This window comes from Apteryx rowi, unplaced genomic scaffold, assembly GCF_003343035.1.
Source record: "Apteryx rowi isolate R43461 unplaced genomic scaffold, aptRow1 scaffold_57, whole genome shotgun sequence".
In the NCBI taxonomy this organism is placed as follows: Eukaryota; Metazoa; Chordata; class Aves; order Apterygiformes; family Apterygidae; genus Apteryx; species Apteryx rowi.
This window is the reverse complement of record NW_020450838.1, coordinates 893,603-916,472: the sequence shown is the minus strand read 5'-3', so window position 1 is coordinate 916,472 and position 22,870 is coordinate 893,603. Positions and strand designations below refer to the sequence as shown.

The 22,870-nt window shown below is 40.1% G+C and overlaps 1 protein-coding gene across 7 annotated transcripts in view; it reads right to left on the bottom strand.

Moving 5' to 3' along the window:
- The window catches only part of MYLK (myosin light chain kinase), a 227,901-nt gene that overhangs the window by 57,564 nt on the left and 147,467 nt on the right, over window positions 1–22,870 (bottom strand). For all 7 annotated transcript variants that reach the window (XM_026082130.1, XM_026082135.1, XM_026082133.1 and 4 more), the window contains 4 exons: window positions 19,382–19,462; window positions 18,148–19,022; window positions 7,792–7,908; window positions 5,425–5,511 (listed from right to left, as the gene is read on the bottom strand). In XM_026082130.1, coding sequence (XP_025937915.1) covers window positions 5,425–5,511; window positions 7,792–7,908; window positions 18,148–19,022; window positions 19,382–19,462 — 1,160 coding nt within the window. The remainder of the gene's footprint in view (window positions 1–5,424; window positions 5,512–7,791; window positions 7,909–18,147; window positions 19,023–19,381; window positions 19,463–22,870) is intronic.

Sequence of the window (22,870 nt, the reverse complement as noted above, 5' to 3'; positions counted from 1 at the left end):
CAGCAGCAGCAGTCACCAGATCGCTGCTGCCCTGATTTCCTGACAGTGGGTGCAGCTACACAGCACTGTCTTATTTGTGCAATTAAGAGAATATCTCTGACCTGATTAGTTACTTCTTCCCTTAGAAAGTGGCAAGTTTTATACTGAGGAGAAAAAAATCTGACGTGACGAAGATTTTGAAGCATTTTATATTCATCAGTGCCATGTTTAATATTGTATTGATAGTTCCTAGAATGGAAAACCACAAAAATATGAAGTGTTTAGTGATTTAATTACATATTATCTAAGTCAGACACATCAAGTTTAGCTTTTTACTGCGACATTTTCTTAAAATGGTGCCAGCAGACCTGGATTCAATAAACAAGGCTGTTTATTGAAGAACAAATGACAGCACTGTGTGCTAATCACTTGGCTGCTGACTGATAACTTCTCCATGGTAATTAAAATGCTTTGACCTCCCCCCCCGCCATATGAATACGGATATATAAGGAGTCCTGTCTGACACATTTACACGTACGACATGCTGTTGCAAAGATGCTGCTGCTCAGCGTTATGGTCAAGTACCAACAACGTTGAGAAGTCAGATCTGGGAAGATAACGCTTCAGCCTCCCAGAAGATTTGATCTGGACAGTGTCAGTGGCGACATTTTATTAACAACAGTCAGCAAGAGAATGCGTCGTTACTCAGCCAAAAATGTGTTTGACATGAAATCAAACAGATTTTATATAGTAGCAGATATAAAAGACTTATATCAGCAAGATATCAAATACTGCTAAATAACGTATTTTGGGCTCTTTTACTTGGGTGTGTGGAGGAAGTTATTTTCTTTGAAATAACTTTATTTTTAACTGAGCAGAAGAACTTGAATTTGTGCAGTTAAACCCTGTGCTGGATCATCCCTTCGATGCATGAGGTTTAACTACCAGGTATTAATTTATGGGTATGAGAACAGTGGGTTTAACAAGCATATTGCTGAGATGAAGGAATCCAGGATATCCTGGTAGGTTTTTACACCACTGATTATGACAGGTGATAGTTGCCATTTCTTAATATTTACTGGAAGTAGGGCTGTGAATTAGCTCTGTGAAAAACAGCGGGCATTTCTTTCCAAACACTTTGATTCAATGCTTAGATTTAGGAGGTTTAATTTCTAACACATTAAAGCCAATTCTTTCCTAAGAAGCAACGATTGGGATACAGTTTCTTCCTACTATAGTAAAGTTATGTTGCACTGCTCAGCCCTGGCGAAGTTTAAGAGATAGCCTCTAACTGTTGTAAGATGCCTTTTCCCCCTCTAAGTCTTGAAAAATACTTCAAATCTTTGGAAAAGAAATCTGGCCTTGGGAAAATCTGTATGTTTTATGCAAATTTGGGGTATGTCAGTTAAAAAAAAGTATTGTGTTTCAGGGCATGGTATGCAGAGTAAGCTAATCACAAGACTGAGAATCAAAAAAGTTGGCTTCTAGAACAGCAACTGAATGTGCCTGATCTTGGGCAAACTGCTCAGGCTATGTTTTGCTGTTATTTTGATCCTCAGCTTAAGACACATTAAAGGGACAAAATCTTAGGAAGCATTGAGTAGTAGAAGATTTTTTCATAAAAGAGAATACTTATTTATATACCATGAAATCATCATTTACTCTTAAAAAATCTCAAGCTGCACCTTCATTTTTCCACAATCTGTTGGGCAAAACACATTTATATAATAAACACTGAAGTAGTCATGGCAATTTAAACACCCAATTCCCTTTATGCTTAATTTGAATGAACTTCTAATTTTAATGGGGATTGGGTGCCCAAATCCCTTTACATCAGATGCTTTCAAAGCTCCATAGGAAGATGATTAAGTGCTAAGAATTTTTAATTCACTGCTTCTGCTGCAAGGTTATGTCAAACTGGGAGACCCTTATATTATTCACTGATTGTCCTGCCATAGCGGGGAGTATACAGCATGATAAATAATGAAAGGTTCCAATTTTCCACTGCCTCTTCTAATCTTTTATATCTGTGCAGAGGAAACATAACACTTTATTATTCTAATCCAGTAGCATTTTATATCCACCTAGAAGAGAAACATAAGCCAGTAAAGAATGAATCAATTCTGAAAGTAAAAAAAATATGTCCTTCCCCCTTCTTTCTCACAACTGATTTCTTCAGATTCAAAGCTGAATCTGTTTGTTTCTCTCACAAACATTATTATTTATTCTATTTAGCATTACAGAGTTGCATTCTATAGAGTCATAATTACTACTAAATTCTGGTTACAGAATATTAATTATGAGCAAAAAGAAATACAGCCTAATTTTCCTAATTTGCTAGCATGGGAGCAGTCTCTCTGCATGTAAACATAGCGTGCTTGAAAAGGAGCTATTCAGAGATATTGCTAAACACTCAGTGCCACAAAGCTGCTTTCACAGATATTTTCCTCAGAATAACTTCTTATTCTAAATGAGAGTCTAGTATCATTTCAAAAGAGCTCATGCTGGGAAAATTTAGCTTACTAGTGGATTTCAGTAGCTTGCAAAAGCTAAACCTCAAATAATAGAATAAAATCGTCAGAACAACCAGTCAAATGACCTGAGGCAGCAACTTTTCTCACAGTGAGACAAATTCTGTGGATTAACATACCAACATTCATTCTGCTTCTCAACAAGAAATGTGTTGATCTTTGCTTTCAGGCACTAAAAGTTAATTATTTTTCATCAGATTTCCTGAAGGTTCCTATTAGGGCAAAAATCTTGGGATCACTTATAATTTATCTGAAGGGAAAAAAGGTTGGTGTAGCTGCTAACCATGAAAGTTGACTTGCACCTTCTTCCAGACAATGAACAATATGGAAATTTTTTCTGAGAAGGGGTATTTCTAAAGATGACAGAGAATATATAGCACATACTGTTGTGACTTAACAGAATTGAATCCTATCAGGCCAGGAGGGGTAAATAAAAAGCCGCTGACAAGTTTGTGATGGAAAGAACTGTAGCCCACATTAATGGCATGTTGTTTCTGTATTCAAAACTAGTGGGATTTCATGCTCATTTCCAAGCTCAGCCACGCTCAGCATTAAATATCAATGCTGTTCATCGTTTTATAGATTTTATCTTATCTTTCTTTGGTTACCTCTTTTCAAACCAAAGATTCCTAGTCTATTTAATGTCTCCTGTGTAATTTCTTTAGTTCTCCAATATCCATTCAGAGAAGCTGGGGTGGAAGGGTCAGACCTGCATTAACTATTCAAAATTCAGAATTTATGCAGTGGGATTGTTAGGTTTGTTTTGTTCTCTACTTCTTCCTTATCATTTCTTATACTCTACCTGCCGTTATGAGTGCTGCCGAGTCGATGTGGCAACAAAGACTAGAAGAGATCAGAGGACAAATTAACTCCTTATTAGACTGGGGAATCTTACCTTGCAGGCATTTTTATTAACCTCCTTTTGGAGAGAAATGATACAGTAAAGATGGACAAATATTTGACTTGTTAAGGCTGTTCTCTTTCAGGTAAGGAACTTTAAATTCTCTACATCTGAAAGGGATTTCAGTTTATATTGAAACCGTGAAGAGTACTGGATCAGTTTTGTACGGTTTGCCACTGACAAGCACACAAATGTAACACCCATTTCAGGCAGATAAATACCTACAGCCCTCCAGAGACTGAGGCTGAGATGTTAAAATCTGCCTGTGGAATCTCTTTGGACAAATCCCTTTAAAATTAAACATATACCCTCCAAAGTTTTTCAAAAGCTCTTCCAAAGCCCAGCTCCCTAATGTTCTGTCTGGTTGCCTTGATGATACTTTCAGGGCAACAGGAAAGATGTTTTACAGGTATTTTGAAAAAAGACCTTATGAGAAGCTTAAGAACTTTAAACACTGATATAATATGTCATGGAGCAAACTTAAGAAAACCAGCCATCATTGTTTCAACTTTCTTTTCATTTCTGAAGTCAGAGTTGCTAGCTTCTGTTTTACTGCTCATATCCAGTTTCTACTAAAATCCACAGCAAGACAAACAATGATTACAATAGGATGTGGATCAGCATCTCCACATATTTAGACTTGATTCCCACTAACACATTCTCCTGGGAATGCTGCAACTGATAACATGGCTGGGAGGCTGAGAGGAAATGTGTGTGTTTGTGTGCATAGAAAACACTATTTAAAACACTAGCCTGTGGTGCTTTAAATAGCTTTAAAACTTTATTTTCTATTGATGTTCAAGAACAAATGCTTGTTCTTCTCAATTCCTATTATTCACAGTTTTTGAAGCACAGGTGCAGAGGTCGAGCATGTTGGTGTGACCCTTCCCACACTCCCAAACGACTGGCAGGAGGGAGAAGTTCTAATGCTCAGCCAGCAACTCAGGAATACCTGCAGCCCAAGTCAAATGTCATCTTTAAATCAAAAAAAAAAAGTAATGGAGAAGAGATAACATTTCCAAAACTTTCAGAAATAGAGCATATCATGACAGAACAGCCTGGGGGCACACACTCATAACAGCTCTACATAAGTCAACAACTCCAGAAGCACAAATATTACCTGTGATCATTAATAAGTACAAAACTGCACTGAGTCCATCTAAAAAAAGCCAAAACTATTCCATGCTGGAGAATCAGATAGTAGCTTGTTTCTAATTATTTTGAAACAGTTGGAGAAAATATTACATAGAAAATAGTTTCTATTAGAACTATGTCTTTACTCCTTTTTTAGAAACTCACATGGTAGACAGCCTAGGTAGACAACTTTCAAGCTCCAGTGTTTCATTTCAAAGAGACATTTGCACCCTGTGGACATTCTGTTTCTAAAGTAGTAGCAGCATTGCGAATTTCTAAGTAGTAATGTTATTATGCTGACTTTACCATTTAAAGTTTCCTCTTAATCAAATGCATGTATGCAGAGTAGCAAAAAACATTGGATTTTATGGCTGATTTGTTATTTTAAGTAGCATTAAAAGCAAGCAGAGTATTTAGGGTTGAAATAAAGAATGCAAAACTCATAAAACCACTTCCCACGTTCACAGAAAAAGAACAGGATGGATTATGTTACAGGAGACAATTCAGTCAAAACACCTTGCCTATCAATGGTAGGACAGTCTATTGTCTGCAAGGACACAGCCTGATCTGAAACAAATGACTCGAGAATTTCTGCACTCTTTTGAGGAGGCAGCTGAAAAGAAATACGTGTCATAAGTTTATTGCATTATTATGGGAAACTGAGAAGTGAGTGGGCTAGGTCTGAACTCACAGTTTCACCTCTCACTTCCATTCCCTACAAGGCAAAAACTCTTATTTCGCATGACCTATGCGTAAGGGTTAAAGAAACAGCACAAGCTTCCAATACTATGCCTACAAACAGAAGGCAATGACCACAGAATCCCAAAGCACTCTTTTGTTTCCACTGAAAAGGAAGCAATTAAAATCACTGTCACTTACTCTCTGTTGACAGCACAGGGGGAAGTGTGCTCTTAGGCTTCTTGGTTTTCTTCTCAGCAGGCTTTGAGGTCTTTGTGGATGAGGCATCTGCAATCAAAACAAAAATGATTATAAAATACACATTAATTTAAAAATTAAGAATGAAAGTACTGTCTGTTAACCTCAATTTGTTCTGGATCTTTCTGCAAAGTTAGAGGAACCTGTTGGCTGTTAGGGTTTTAAACAAGATTTCCTGCACAGAATTGCTGGAGAATGTCATATTCCAAAAGGAAGAGGGAACAGAGAGAGGGAAGCACTCTGCAGAAGCAGCTGCACTGAAAACCTGAGAAAGCAAACAGAAAGGAGACACCACCAAGGCTGATGGGCCTATTTAACTGAAGAGAACTAAGTACAATGTGCACACAGCTGCTTTAGACAGGACATGGGAAGAGGGAAGCAAAGGCATCTTTGAAGCACCATTTCATCCAAAATAATCTTTTGCTATGTCATTTTCTAGTCTATTGTCTCTGTGATCTATATAGATGAACATTCTTTGAAAAGTAGTATTTCCTCTGTATGTTTAAGTCTTTTCAAGAAGATTGGTTCAGTTCCTAAGGAGGATGGCAAAAGTGGCACCACAGGACTCAAGTTTGATGCATTTCAGCATTCTCAAGATTATACAGTTCATATCCAGCAATACTCAGCATTGACATCCAAGAGTCAATACAGGCTCTCTTCCACATGTACCCAAAAGATACAGACACATATAGCTAGGAGATGCAACCTTTTTTCAGCCAGATTACCCAGGTAATCTGTAGGTGCCAGAGCATGGAAGTTGGTCTTTCTAAATTTCCTGTAAAATTAACAGAGAAAAACAGAAATTTCTAGCAAGCAATTCAGAGCAGAAGTCTGCTAGGCCTAAATTCAGACACTTAGATTCTACAGATTTGTCCCTGAGCTAATAAACCATCAAGTCAAATGTTCCTCTGAGCTGATTTTAGTCCATGGGGCCAAAAGGAACGTAATGAAACTTAAGGTTATTTTTTTAGTCTAAAAATCAGCATCTAGGATGCTGACTGCAGACTGAGTAGAAAGGAGCAATTTTTACTGTTGTTTTAGATCATAATTCTAATTTAAAAGTAACAGCTGTCCTGTCTGCCAATCATGGATACGGGATATCCAGCAGCATCCCTCCTAGTACCTGGGGTTTGCTCTGGTGCCATTCCTCAAAACCTCTTCTCTGTCATGCAAAGCAGCATGCCAGTAGGGAACAGAAAGGACAGATGAGTTGGCCAGTATCGAGGTAGGAATATGGTCACTCTGGTGTCCAATATTATGTGAGCAGTTAGCTCCTAACACCATGGATGCCACTGCCAGTGCGAGGCAGACAGCTGGTTGGACACCATCTCTGTCATCAAGTAACGAATATGTCATGAGCTGACAGCTTCCCATGATCAAGGCTTTGCAAACCAAAGACTACATCCAGTCTCCCAGATCATACATTGCCAGCAAGAAATTTAGAGTGGGAAACAATAATGCTGAAGGAGACTTCATGAAAGAAGGCAACTACTTGAGGGCAATCAGAGGACAAAGAAAAGGAAAAAATATGAAGATGACTGAAACATTTAAAAGATGCTAGGGTAGCTTCGGAGAACTACTGAGTGCTAAGCTCTTAATGACCAGCTCCTTTATCCTTCTGCTTCTGTGGTACTGAAGGTGTTACATGATTTAGATTCTGTTTAAAGCCTCTAGATAGTCTTTTCTGAACTTCAGTGCTGGTAAATTCTCATTATTACTTTAAATTACCACCCAAGATTTATATTATGGTAGGTATTGCATTTCTTTTTTAGTTTTGTGTTCTTTTAGTTGCAATGCAAAGTAGAGTATTCAAGAATGAGCTGTTCACCTGAAGGTGAGCTGATCAGAATCACATTTAATTAGTTGGGCTTAAATTCCATGGCATTTTTAAAAGTCTGTGCTCTCAACCCCATGACAAAATATTTGCCTAAGACCAAGACTATCTGGCATGTGAGTACAGTGTCATCAGCATCACTGGAGTTGAGAACTGGTACCTTAGTTAGCAAATTATTCATACCAGACTTCTAAGACAGTGGTATACAGGGGTGGTATCATTATAGAAATACAGTGGACAGCAGGAGCTTGAATTATACGACAAAGCAGCGAGAGCACTTGGCGCTCCACTATTTCTCTGCTCATGCTTCTTTATGGTGGACACTGAACTATCGTATTGATAGAAAACATGCAGGAAGGAAGCAGGCAGAGTTCTTTTTTGTGTATGTAGCTCATAAAGGCTGCTGTTGTGAAAGAAAGGGGGGGAAAGGAGGAAGTTCTATGGAAGGGTTTTCTCATATCCAGTAAAGCACTTACCTTCCACCAGCACTCTGCAAGCGCATTCAGCTTTTCCTGCTGCATTCTCAGCTATGCATTTGTACTCGCCTTCATCTTCAGGCACAGCCTTCTCAATGGTAAGTGAAAACAGTGTCCCTAATACAAAGAAAAGAGAGGTCAAACAGGCATTATGTTTGGCAGTTCATAAAAAGCTTAGTGTTACTAAGGAACAGAACACATGAAATGATCCAATCTTTTACTACAGTTGATGTTCACTACTAGAAAAAGATGTCCTGACCTTAAAAAGTCAACATCAGAACCTTATTAAGACTGAAATAAAATAAAAATACATGGATACATAAGGTAGATCATATCAATATTCCTCAGGATTCTCAAAACTGGACCTGCAGTCCTCAAGTGATCAATAGATGAGGATACAGAAGACCCAGAACAGAATCTCTGCTGCCATTCTTTGCCTTGCAGCAGTGATAAGAAGACCTCACTGAGATGGTCTTTACCCAAAAGTGCTAGTAGTGTAGGACTGCAAATAAGAGGACTTCTATAAAGCATCCATCTGCAGTATTTTGGTTCAAACTTGTTTCTAGCACTCCCATCAGCATCCATGTGTGAAAGTAGAACCGTAGCTTAGTGCCTGAGTTTAAAAATGGCACTGAGGGCCACCATGTTTTTGCTTGATTTTTTTGCTCAAAGACCAAATGTCTGATCTTGTAAAATATCTGTAAAAAAGCCCAATATATCAATGGCAATCAAATCTGTCACTGCAATGAACCCATTTAATTTCAAACAAAAAGCCAAAATTTGGGTTCAATGGGTTTGCAGAAACAGGATGCGACATAAGCTCTGTAGTTACCAAGGGAAGCTTGGTATGACCCAAGGGAAATACATTTCCTCTTAAAAAATAAAACTCTGTGAACCAAAACAGAAGCTATTCCCACTAGTTGGGGGAAGAGGAAGGAGAACTGTGGTTTACCTAATCCCTTACACTCTCACTTGCATTGCTTGGAACAACAAAGTACTTCACTCCCTGGGGAGAACCCACTTTAAAAAAATGACACTCCAAACCTTCCCCTTTCAAATATCCTTGCAGTGAGGGTGAAATGTGGGCTTGCGTTCTCCTTCCTCACTGGAATGCTTGACCTGTCCTCTAACCAATTTTTCTTAGGCATTTTCCCATGTCCTGGGACATAAGGAGATTTCCCAGCATCTCTTGCTATTTTCCATGTTTCTCTTTCTAGGTTAACTGCAGGCTGACTTCCACCTTTCAGAGTGCTGGCCTGCAGGCTCTCCATCACATATCTCCCCTCGTGATGTGGGAGATGGCACAAGTCACAAGTGACACTGATCCTTGAAAAGCAACATGGGGAATTTACTGGCTTCCCTCAGAGACTGGACCTCAGTTCTGACACAGCAGCTCAGCTTTTGGCATTCAGATTTTCCCTCCCTGTAAGACTGGATGTTATTATTCAAGGCAAATCTTTCAAAAAAACACCAAAGAGTTCCCAACAGATTTGTTTTGTCAGGAACACGCAAGGGTTAGAAGCAAATCAATTTCTTCCCTCCTCCTTATTTTCAGCAAAACAAAGAAGCTCTAAAAAAATGCCAATTTTTTCCCCCTGAGAAATTAAGCGAGAACTATTTCAGAGGAGAAGCACTGACCCCTCACTCACTCACATGGGCTGCACTCAGCCAACTTACAGGGTGAGGAGAAAAGCCACGTGCCTTCCCTCAGGCAACTCATCTCGGTGAGTCAGCCTGAGCTGCAGCCTCCTTCCAAATGAAGGAGAGACATTACAAAAGTGTCCCGGCAGGCATCTAGCAAATGCAAACTCAGGCATCTCTGCTGTTTAAAGAGACAACTGGAGGGCAAACCAATGATAACTTCCAGGCAAACAATTTGTWTGCATCTATATAACATGATTAGAACAGATCACACATTAGAAGCTAAAAATGCCATTGCTAAAGAACATAAACTATGGAACAAATTCACATACACATGAAGTAGGTCTCTGGCCACCTTGCTGATGGGATAGGGCCTTGTTTGTAAGGATAACTGGATCCTTAGGGGACTGGAACAAACCAGCATTTGCTTTAGTTTCTGCTGGTGGGTTACAGAGCTCCCTTCTACCTTCTCAAAAGCCCTCCCTGACCTGAATGTTTATCAGCTTGTTTAACTCATCTGACATAAATTCACTCTTCACCACTCATAATGTTGCGCTGCTGCCCATATAGCACACTCCGGAAATATAAGTTAACACCTTATGAGAAACTTTTCCTTAAGCAGCATGCAAGCAGAAAGAACCCTCCCTGACAATAGGTCATTCCCCACAATTAAACTAAATCCTAGAAGCAAATCCTTGCTTTTTCTCATGAAAATCCTCCCGTTGCCATGCGCATACAGCTCTCTGTGAGCAGTACTTTTATAATCCAGCACTGGCCAGGCTGCATAGCAGGGATCTGACTGAAAATGCATTTGGGTTATTCTGCTGGAAGTCCAGTCCTCATGAAATAACGTTAGTCTTGCTGAGGATGCTCATTCCAAAAGAATATTTATAGGTGCTTAATTTGAATTAAGTTATTTGGGGAGCAGGAGAATGACTGAAACTTGACTTCTCAAGGGCTGTCCCCTTTGTCTCTTAACTTTCATCTCCCTGCAGCAATAATCTGCATCCTTTCTCCTTTCAATTCTTCATACTCCCTGGCAGCTGCACCAGATCAGCACATCCAAAGCACATGTGGATTGCTGGGCTTCTTGCTACCACCAGAAGATGTAATGGTGGTATTCTGCCCTCACTGGAGGAGTAAAGACGAAATGGGATAACTTGGGTCATTCTCCTTTATTTAGCCACTAGTTTTCACAAAGCTGTGGACTACTAGGTTTTATTTATTATGAAATTGGCCAATGGTTCAAAAAAAATATTAGCCAGGCTGGGGCAGGGGGATAAAGGGAGGCTGAGAAACAGCAAGGCCGTAGAAAACTCATTTCCTTAGGAAATCAGAAAAAAAAGACAAGCAAGACTTGATGAGATTTAATAAGGACAGGAAACTCCCCAAAAGGCCTATATTCTGTGATCTAGGGCTACAGTTGATTCCCGGGACTGGAAGGCCAAAAGTCTTTCAATGAAGTATTTGGTATTTCCTCTACAAAAGCCCTTCATGACCTGAAACAAGCTTATTTTCTCATAACTGTAAGAAAGCTCAGACTGGTGACTCCAGTTGGGTATTCTGAATCCTGGCACTTCACAAATCCCAGCCATCTAAAAAATTTCACAATGAATTTTGTCCCCCATCCCTCCATTTCTTTTTTTTATATATATATATATATTTTTTTTAAAGAACGAGCTCACTGACATAGTCTTTAAAACCCTGCCACAAAGTGCAGCATTAGAGTAAACACAAATACTTGGATCCTCCATTTGGGCCGTGGAACTGGTGCAGCTCTAGAAAAGACCTTAACAACCAGAGAAGCTGACAGTTTACTGGAGACTCTAGTTTAGATACACAAAAACTTTCCCTTGCATTTTGAGCTATTAAAGGATTTTCTGACTTACTCAAAAATAGTGCAAACCAGTTTAAAATATCTCTAGGCTTCTGCATTCTTTCCATGAAACTCTGCAGAAAGTGAACTTCAGATATAAAACAAATACACAAACCAACAAAGAACAGCTCCTGGTCTAATTCCCTGTTCTGGCATCTAGCTGGCCAAACTCCCGACTCCCTGTTTCTGACGCAGATTGAAGTTTCTGATGTCTTTCGCATTTGTATCTCATGGCAAAAAGAAGTACTACAGAGTATTTAGGCAACATTAATAAATACTAGGCCAAGGGAAATGGTGCCCTCAAGTCATAACAAATTGGTTGAGGAGCTCTTTGGCCCACTGGTGTTAATTTTTAATAAATCACAGACTGTGTGGGAAGGTGCAGAAATGTGCTAATGTCACAGTCATGTTTAAAACTGGCAAGTGGGTTGACCAGGAAACTATTCACTGAATACAGTGACAATGATAACAAGCAATGCAGTGGAAAAATTCACAGGAGTTTCAGGGAAGAAAAAAATCAGATTTAATTATTGCTCATTGACAGGGTTTTAAGGAAGATGATGTAAGAAGCAAACCTGCTTTCATTCTTCGTGGGATTACATGTTCAACTGGCAATGTATCTGTGAAAAGGTAACTCTCTTAGATTACTGAAATATTTGTGTTATCTCATATCATTTTGCTTGAAACTAATACTATAATAATAACATTCACATTAGGCAGAGTCAGAGCTGCCAAAATAAAGATCTCATGAAGAAGGTGACAAGAGGAAATCATCACTTGGTATGTTTCTAGTGGGCTTCCTCTGTGATCAAACTAGGACCAAATTTATTCAATATTTTAACCTATGATGGAGAAGTACTCATAAATCAATGGCGATAAACTTACAGATGATTGAAAGGCTGTTGGAAAGGGAAAACAGAGGAAGACAGAGAGAGAGAGAGAGAGAGAGAACACAGCGATTATCAGAAATGATCTCATTTACTTGTTGAACTAAGTCCTATTCACTCAAAGAAAATGGGGCTTAATATAGAGAAATGCCAAATTATATATCCAGGTACAGGAAGGGACACTCTGTCTTCAGACTGGACTGCTGTGTTATGTAAAGGAGTGACAACATCCAAGATTTAAAGGTTTAACACAGAAGTAACAAACATGAGCCCCACTGTGACAAGGTGGAAAGAGGACTAATGAACTCCTGTAAGCACAGCAATAGGATGGTGACCTCCATCTCACTGATGCAGATATTAAGGTATGGGTCTGCTGCCTGTCTTCTAAAAAGAATAAACCAACAAACAACAACTGAAGAGGAGGTATTAAAAAGACCAAAAAAAAAAGCAACACTCCAGGGATAAAGTGCATTATGGAGGAGAATTTAATAAGAGCATGACTTGTCAAGTCTCTAAAAATAGAGAGGTAGAGAGGTGTCTTGATTACAGAATCAAAGTCATTATACCAAGTACAAATAGGCTTTTTAGCTTATCAGAGAAAAGAAATCAGTGTGTGGAAGCAGAAACCAGAGAAATTCCAATTAGAAATAAGACATTTCTTTGGTTCTTGATTTAAAAACAAAACACTTATGAAAATAATTAGCTAGTGTAATAAATTGCCAGGGATTATAGCATTCGTCTCTCTTTTGCTGTATTCAGATCTACGCTACACGCCTTCCTGGCAGATAAGCTTCAGACACAAATGACAGTACAGAGGGAATTTTTATGGCATTTGGCACGCAAGGAGTTGTGTCGGAGCTGTTGTTAAAATGATCTCCTTAGCCTTAAACTTTATTAAATAGCTTTTCTTTAAGCTTTTCTTACGCTGCCGAGTCCAGCTAAATTCAGCAGTACATATGGATCTGTTAATTATACACCAAACTCTTGCTCCAAGTTAATTAAAAAAATCAGAAAAGTCATGGCAGATCCTAGCCAGACTGACAGACAGAGACATGCACAATTGAGAACAAGACTTGGGTTAGGTCACAAGAAAGTCATTAAGGCATTACTGCTAACAAGATCACCAACTGTTAAAGCTGCCAAGACACTTAGGAAGACAAAAAGAACTGTCTTACACAAAGTAACACAAACTCTGGGCATTTTCTAAGCTACACCATCACTTCTACCTGAGCCTGCATTACATGGTATCTCCTCAACGTATACAGTCTCGCAGTACTAAAGCTAGCCAAAAAAAGTAGAGCAAACTGACTTAGAAAATGGCCAGTTTGCACGTATATTCACTGTGCATCTCAACTCCTTTGCACTCCTCAGTCCACTCAGCATGCCAGCATCCAGGTCCCTTTTACTGTCTTCTTCTAGAATAGCTTTTGCACCATGCAAAAATTTCCAATCTGGTACTAGCATCCAAGAGTGAGTCACACAGCAGCACAGGGCACTGCTGTGCCAAGTCCTGTAAAACATAAACCAAAATGGTCCCCACTCTAAAGAGCTCACAGTGTTAGGAAGCTCGTTCTGCACGGTCCTTATATGTCTAACTCCACTCTGGCACCTTCTTAAAATCTTGTTTCAAACAAACCAAAAAACTCCTTACTTCAAACAAAGCAGCATTCTTCCATACGAAAATCAACCACCTTTTAACCATACACCATCTAACCTGCCCATACATCTGTAACGCTCTAATTTGTGAGCACCTTCTCTTGCACCTTCTCATTTGTCACAGTGACCATTAATTTTGAGACTTTACAGGCAAAAAACCTATAGGTGCCTATCCTGAAAGTGAAGACAACTGCACTCTGACAAGTGTTCAAAAGAAGAAAAATATAAAGTCAAACCATTCTAAACTCCTACCAGGTCAAATATATTGGTAAAAGAAAAATGGTATAGTAGCTCACTTTGCCATAAAAATGATACTTTAAGCAACAAATCACTTCTGCAAATGAACATACAGAATACTATTTGGGGAAGTATCCTATGAAAAGGAATGAGAAAACAAATACCGATGTTCATGATTAGGAAGAGCAATAAAACACTTTTAATAGTTGAAGTGTAAAATGGAAGGAATGAGACTGTTCTTAGGTATGTGATCATGACATCCAGTATAATGCTGCCCAGATTCTGACTTCTAATTGCTAATGTAAACTTTACCCTGAAATAATAACATACGTTGCAAGCCTTAGATTAAGTACAAGAATACAGCAAATATACTGAATAATAGGCCTGAAGGTAAAAGTCTGTTTTTGGAGCAGAATATAATTTTTCATTAGCTAAAGACCTTAAGAATCAGTGATTATTCTGAGCCTGGTGTTCGAATTTGGTCATCTCTGTAAAGAAGCTGGGCTAACGTCCACCCTTCTCTTGCAAGCTAATAGCTAAACTGCCTCAGACAGGGAACGTAGGGTGAGCCTCTTCACGCACAGAGSAGACGTGAACAGAAGCGCTTGTAACAGGTAAAGGGCCTTCTGTCAGCTAGGGACAAATATGACAAGGAAAGTTACTTTCAGTGAGTTACTACATAGAGGGCTCGCTTATCCAGTGGAGTTCTTAAACACCAAAAGATTTTGTGTAATGCACATACTTTTAAATCTGTCCTTCCTAGCCAAATGTACCACTTGCTTTAGCAAGTAGCCATGTTCAAGAAACCAGGAGATTTTGTGGATTTATTTTAGTGGTATATCTGGTGCCAGGAGGTCACCAAGCTGCTGCCTCTTTTTGCTTTCCAGCAATGACAGAGAGTGTTAATTTGATTTCCAAAGGACAAATACATGTCATTCTGCAGGTTCGTGTGCCATTCACGTTGAACAGTTTGTGGACCACTAGCCTGTACTAACTAAAATGGGCTTGCACTATGCAAAGAAGCAGATAAACATCTCTTGCTCTAGATGGAGGATTTTCCACTACACAGTTCACTAAGAAGGACTAAGCCACTCTTCCTCTGTGAGACACCTAAGGAAAATATATGTATGGTATTTTCCATACATGAGAGCCAGCACTCCCCATCAAACATCAAGGCAGCGCTTAAGCAATTGGTGAAATAGCTAATAACAGACCCTGTCCCACTTCCATAATGGATTTTGCTGCTGAACACAAGAGGAGCAAGATCATACTGAAGAAGTAAAAACTGGCTTTGCAAAATCTAAGCCCATTAATGTGAGCTAGGTCCTTTTGCTCCAAATTCCTCTCCTTCCCCACAGACTCAACCTTCTTTCAGCTGAGGATGACTGTAGGGGATCATCTCCAGAGCCCATTAGATGCCGCTCCAAGGTTGGCCAAAGGCACTGTTGCTAAAGGACATGATGCCTGTGGCCTGACCAAGTTGCCTTTTCAGCATTCTGAGTAAAAGACAGAAACGGGGTTTTTGGCATTGGGATGCCAAGTACTGCATCCAGTTTTATTGTTGTTCTCTATGTTTAAAGCTGCTCCAAACACTGTCTCTGTGGTACTAACCCACAGGCCTCCACTACTGAGCAGTCTTTCCTGATATTTAGCATAAACTTGCTATTTCTCAGTTCTAGTCTGTAGTTCCCAGTAAATTTTGTTGTGCTAACTGTTCCCCCTCCTTCCTTGACCCCGATATCCATCAAACATTCACATGTTCCTAATTAAGGAAAAAGAGAAAATCAATTTCTAAGAAAATTGGAGCTTGCTTTGAGTAAGTATCATGCATATCTGGCTAATTACTTAACAGTTGGCATAAAAGCATCTCACAGCATGACAGCAGCAACACGTTGCTCTCCAAGTGCCAAAGCAAGCAGCTACTGGCTGGAAAAAGCCTAAACTGACCATCACGCAAGGTGTCCCTTCAATGTACCAGAAGGCAGGTAATAGGGGGAAAAAAAAAGTAGTTGTAACCTTCGCTCCATTTCTTGGCATTAAAGGAGAAAACCTTACCATTCAGTTCCTYGTGTAACACAGCCTCTGCAAACATGCAAAAGGCAGCATAACCTTTAAGTACAAATAATACAATTACCTAACCGTGACAATAGTACAGTACAGGTACCACTCAAACAAAAGGACAGGTTCTTCACTCCCTGCAGGATGGCTGTCCTGAAACAGTGGATTCCTCATTCCGTGGTGACCTTTGCTCTTTACCCCAATGGAAAGTGTTGCTGATCTGTGACACCCTGACAAAGCGCCAGCTCTGGGGTGTTATGAGCTGAGAGCGTCACCTGGCCCAGACAAACTGGACGGGACATGTCACGTGCTCTGCTCAGGCAGGTGGCAGAGCATTTAAGTACATCAGGATCACTTCACAGCAAACCCCAACTACACTGGATTTTTGGCTTCACAGTACTATYTTTTTTAAATGAGTATGAGTTGGAGGATTGCAACAGCTTCTTTCAGTCAAGAAAACAGCTTTCTGCAACACTGCAGCACCAACGCTGCAGTACTTTGAGGGGCTCCACCATAGCTCAGAAGAACCTGATTCACTCTGATACAGAGATGCTCTCTCTCTGCTCTACCTTGAGAGGAGAGATTAAACTTTCAGATGTGTAATTTCTTGTTACCCTAAGCAACTCCAAGAAAACCCCTGAAATCTTGCTATTCGGGCTTCTTTCAGGATAAGGGTAATTAGACTGTGGTCCCACCTTTTTGATTATCTCAGTCCTTTTCACAGGGATGGCATTTTTTCCATTCTATCTTTTCTCATGTACATGGGAGTTACCCCTATTCTGCACAGTTCCCTCTGGTAAAAATCAGCACATGTTCATGAGTAAAATTCTTCTGCTACTTCAGACACAATGTGCCTGCTGCCATCTCTCTCTCCCCACCTACTCACTTGGCTATGCCATAACATAGTACCCAGGTACTGTTTTGTTCTATTGGAAAACAACGTTGTTTCTGATTGCATCAACTTAAATCCTCATGTTTCAGTGCTTGGATTGTTGTGGAAGGATTCACTGGTTGTGGTGAACCACTGTGCAAATTCTTTTGGTTCTCATTTGCTAACACTGAAAAAAACTGTGGATTAAATGTATCAAGCTACAGTTCTTACAACCACCATGAAATTTTTTAGCACRAGCTATGTAGGACACTATCATTCTCGATACAATTCCCTGTGTGTTTCATGAAACCAATATAAAATAAGGATTTTTTTTCTACATTATCAGTTATCCTCCCCACTTTTGTCCCAAGGAAAGTACATTTTGCCTAGATATAGTATTAGCTTTCATGCTGTATAAAACCAGTCTAGTGGGTTTTGTTTATCCAGAACGTGGAATACAAAGAAATTACTCATTTTGACAACACTAACGTTCTCCTTGAGGGCTTTTACCAAACCAGGTGTTGTTTTGAAATTGGTTAAAAACCATCACACCAATGATTTTGAATGCTTCACTGTCTCTAAAGACTACAGGAGCACCTGTGGCAAGTTACTGAATATATTGGAAATCAATTCTCAACTCTGATCTTAACTGTATAACTCAAAATTGTAGCCATTTCTTTCAATAACACAATTCCTCTTTGCTTCCATGTTTCTTAATGCAATAGAAAAGCCTGAAATAGTAAACATACAAAGGAATTAAATCAGAATGTATAAACCAGCAATAATGTTATTCTGTTTTTCAACATTCTAAATCCTTAAAGTTCAGCTTAAATAAACGTCACGTACCAGCTCCTTAAACACCGTTAGCAATGTAAGCAGCATTTCAGAATGCATGAAGTTCAACTTTATAAAAAATTACATCTGCAGGCTGTTAAAGGAGAATCTGCAAGAAATTTCAAACAATACTGTTCCTTGTGTACTGCACTGAAATAACAAGAAAGATGCATCTGGAAGCAGTTACTGGCACAGGACTTAAAGTATTGCATTACCTATAATGAACTAAATATTATTAATCAAGAGTTGGATATAATAGTGTGCCATCCAGCTGGCTTCTAATTCAATTAATTTACCTTCTTGAGAGATGACAACAGACTTTGATGACTTGAGGAGTTTGCTGTCTAGAGTCCAGGTGACAGCTGCAGGGGGATCAGAGGAAATCCGACATTGTAAAACTAATTTTTCACCATCTATTACTTGAGCATCCTTAAGCTTCTCTGTAAAGGATGGTGCTGTTCCTTTGCTTGCAGTTCCTTTGCTTTCAGCTTTTTTTCCAATTATACCGCCATCCACCACTGAGCACCCATGTTCACAGTTCCTGTCGTTCTTCTCTTCTTTTTTCACTACTGGTTTGGCAACAGGGGCTTCAGAATTGGGGGTGGCTTTCTGGGGTTCAGAATTGGTGCGGGCATTCGGTGTTGGGGTGCTAGCACTGCCATTCTCTGCRGGTGGCTTCTTCTTTGAGCCCAGCACAGATCTGAAATCTGGAGTGGCTGGCTTAGGAGGTGGCACTTTCTCTGGCAAAGGGGTTTTTGGGGTGCCTTTCTTGGCCAGCACAGAACGGAAGTCCACCTGCTGAGGAGCATGAACTTTCCTTTCCTCCTCTGACAAGGTCTTGGGTTTGACCTGCCGTTGCAGGTTTGCACGGAAGTCCATTTGCTCGGCTGGAATTTCTTTCAGTTCCTCCTCAGAAAAACTTTTGGTGCTGACTTTCTTGCCTAAAATGTCACGGAAATCAAGCTGCTCAGCTTCCTGCTGCCTCARGCTCTCCTCCGTGTGTTCCCGAGTTTCCACTCGCCTCTTCAGCACCCCTCGGACGTCTTCCTGTTCTTCCTCAGCTGGTCTGGTTTCACTGCTGCTCTTTTTGAAACCACTTGTTCTACCAAATGTTAGTGTACCATGACCTCCACCATCTCTTCGCTCTCCAGAGCTGCCTGACTCCCTCCCACTAGGATCAGAAAAAGAAAAGAAAGAGTCAGCCAGGAAAGGGGCTGGTTTAAAAATGTCAGGGAACAATCTCAGAGCAGGAACAAAATGTGTTTATAGAAGGGGAGGTTGATTAGAGGAGCACACTCCATTAGTTTATTGCATCAATGATGACTTCAGGAGCCATATAAGGGCACAAACAAAAATGATCTTCTCTCCTCTGGCTTGGTACAGTGTGCTTAGCCTGTATGATGAAAACAATTTGTTGGGTCACATTTGGGGATTAGGTTGAACAGCAGCCAGACTGGGTCTGTAAGGGCAGGGAATTAACGGAGCAAAAAATAGAACCCACCCATGCAAGTCCCTGGGAAAAATACTCACTCTCTGAGCATTTCTGCTCTGGAAGCTGAACTCTCTCGCAGCATCAGAGACACCTGGCAGCTGCATTCTCCAACTTGGTTCCTGAAATGTTTAAATGAAATCAGAAAAGCAGAGGTTTCCCCCTCCAAAACTGTAACTTGCCTGAGCTAAAGTGGCTGTACTGTGTGTTGCACTAATGCAGCTCAAACCTAGTGTGATATTCCCCTTTCTTAAGGCCAGCACGGTGGTGGTTGGCTGAGTGGGTTTGTTCCCCTTATATTTGGAGTTAAGCTATATCAAATAGCTTTTCCTGATCTATTGCTGTCTACGCTGGGAACTACATACTCCCTGAACAAAAATCAAAGCAATTTACAGAATGAAGCAGCTGCAAACAAACAAGCTAAAGGAAAATAAATACAAAAGCTGGAAAATCCAGGCAGAGGAAGGGGCTATTTTGCAAAGTTGAAAAGCTTCCCAACTCTGCCTACTGTTTATTTATTCAAGTCCYGAGCTCTTAAGTTTCCTAATGTTAAGATATTAAAAACAGGGTCTCATTTCCTTACCTCTCCCCCCGACCCAACCAATCAGCAAAASCCATCTACATGGATTGCTCCAGCCTGTACATGTTTATATTAAAAAACATAAAAGTGTCACCATATATGGTACTGAGTACTTATTCTTCCTTTTGCAGAGGAATACCATGGATGCCTTCTGCAAAGGGCTCCCATTAAAGAAGTCATTAGCGTGCTCCCCCCGCCCCCACTGCACACTCCCTCCAGCAGATATATATCATCTTTCCAGCCCCAAACAGCTCTTCTCCACTTAACACAGGAGATGCCAAAAGCAAAATGTAACTCCCCCAGGCAGTAGTTTTTTTAAGCGTTGCCACAGCTCCCCTGAAGTCYTATTAAAAAAATAGACTGACCCCTTTGAACTGATTAAGGACTGGAGAGAACACACCTTACTTGTCCCTAAGGCCGTTAAGAACAAGAAGCCATAGGAACACATTCAACACTTCAAAACCAAGTCAGTCTATGCACACAGGAAACTGTTGTGGATAACAATCCATAAGGACAGCACTCAAAGCCACAACCCTGACTTCCCTCAATATAAAAGACTGGAGAGTATCTGAGTACCAAACGGAGACTGTCCAAAGGGCATGGGAAGTCCCAAGTCAGCGCAGACAGTATTCAAACCAGTCCCACGCAATGCGAGCTGAATGCTGGAGACCTGGCAGTCACTTCCTGTCGTGTGCAACCCCCATTTGGAAGCAAGATAAACAAAAAGAAAGAAAAAAAATGCATGTGTCCCCTGCTCCCAACACACCCATCGGTACCGAAAGATGGGTGGAAGCACTCTGAAACTGCTCAAGAACTTTCTCATTCACCAGAGCTACAGGGCTGCTAGCAGGCTTTTGGTTTAGCCCAAAGCCCTTCCTAGCAGAATCTCCCAGAGCTCAGTTACTCTCCCTTTAGGACGTAAAACCACTCCAAAGCTGACAGAGTAGGAGAAGCCTCCTAAGCTGAAAAATTGACAGTTCACAGCATATATCAAATGGARAGGCACCACTGCTTAGCTTCTGTCACAACTGTACGACCATAGTTTTTGCCCACAAGAATTGTGTCACCAGTGGGAGAGGTTAAAGTACCAGCAACAGCACTCTCCCAGAAGAAGGATCTAGGAATACCGAGTGTCACCTTGAGCACTGTGATAAATRCCATTTCTGCAGGACCCATTTCTGCAATGCATCTTTCCCTCAGCAAAGTCRTCATATATACAAGAAAGCAAATAAGGAAGGCAAAATACAGCTCTCTAAACTAAGTTATTTTTCACAGGGTTTGGAAAATAAAGGAGGGGGTAAGAAAGCAGGAGAGCAATTTTTTCTATTTTTAAAACCTGGGAAGCACATACAAATTATGGCATGTGGGCCATGCAAKTGCCTACATGGACAAATGGTTCACAAGGTAGGTTTTTGTTCTTAATTATGATTTCTGATTCAAGTGAATGACTGAAAAGCAGACCACTGGATAAAAACCTCCAGTCTGTGTCTGATTCATCATGTCCTTGTCCAAAGGCTTAACTTTCTTAGGGCAAATTCTGGTCCCAATGAAATCAAAGCAAGTTTTGTCACTGATTTTAGGAGCAGGGAGAACAGAATTTTGTCTTCTGAATTCAGTTGCAGTGTCTAAAAAAGTGWAGTTAAGAACATTGACCCACCTTTGCAAAGTACTTGTAGTTCATAGGATGGAAAAAGAGAAACAAGCCAATAATAATTAAGAAGGACTGGATAGTTTAGATGCTAAATTCAATCCAGAATAATTCTGGAAACTCTGTAAACATTTTTACATTTACGCAATTTCAGAACCTAGTCAAGGCAAGGTTCATAGGGACAATTGGAAAAAATAGAGCTTTGCAGTGTACAAGCCCTACTTCAAGTCTTTCAGGTCTCTGCTGTTTTGAATCTTGGCAATAACAACATTACTTCTGCAACGTTACATTCTCCACGTTGGGATCATATCAACAAAACCCCTGACAAAGTTAGATCCCACTGGCTCCTTTTTTGTGGACTAACGCAGAACATGGATAAAAGTGACGCYTCATAGCTATGTGGCAAAGAAGTGCTTGGAAGTGTTGGATTTTGCAGGATTATTCTATATAATGCCCATGCTCAGGATTTATCTTTAATATGTCAATGAATTAAAAAAAAAACCAACAAAAAAAAACCAAATAAAACCCCAGCTGCAAAGCCTGAAGCAATTTTAGAAATAGCTCCCTGTTCTATTGTGGGATCAGTTTTCCCTGGAATGGCTTTTATGTTCAAAATGTCTTGAAATACTAGTTTCTTGGCAGAATCTACTCAAATATTTCCACTGAACCTTAGATGAGACTTATTGTCTGCATGTCCCCAGGAAGCTCTCTCTGGAGAAAGAGGGGGGGGAAAAAAAAGCACTGTTAATTATAGTGTGGGGACACACCAAAAATTCCTACTGGCCTACCAAGTGTGAAGCAAGTGTAGCAGAGTAAATTGGATTTTTTAAGAATGAACTGAAAAGGGTAAAGAAAGAAGTTGATTCCTAGCGATAGCTGGTGCATCAGTGCACGTCACTGCAAAGTCTCAGAATGAGGTTTTGCAACTCTTTTCTTAGTTAAATGGGGATACAGTCCAGACCCTATGAAGCTTTAACCCCAAAGAAAGTGCCTAATCTACTGGACCAGGCCTCCAGCTGACATAAAGCAGAGCAGCTCTACTGGCTTCAAAGAGGATGCACTGATTTACCTCAGTTGATGGTTCAGCTAAAAGGTTTTAATACCTGGAAGACTAGAACATTTTATTCGCATTTTACAGCATTGAGTGGGAGAAGGGAATGGGAAAGGGGTCATGATTTTCCTCCCTAAAAATAGACAATGAGTTGATAGCAGAGAACAAGGTTTGCAAAGTTTATTTTACACCAAGACAGAACTATATTTGCTGTGGGGTGTAATGGAATATAACCTTACAACTGTTTTTTA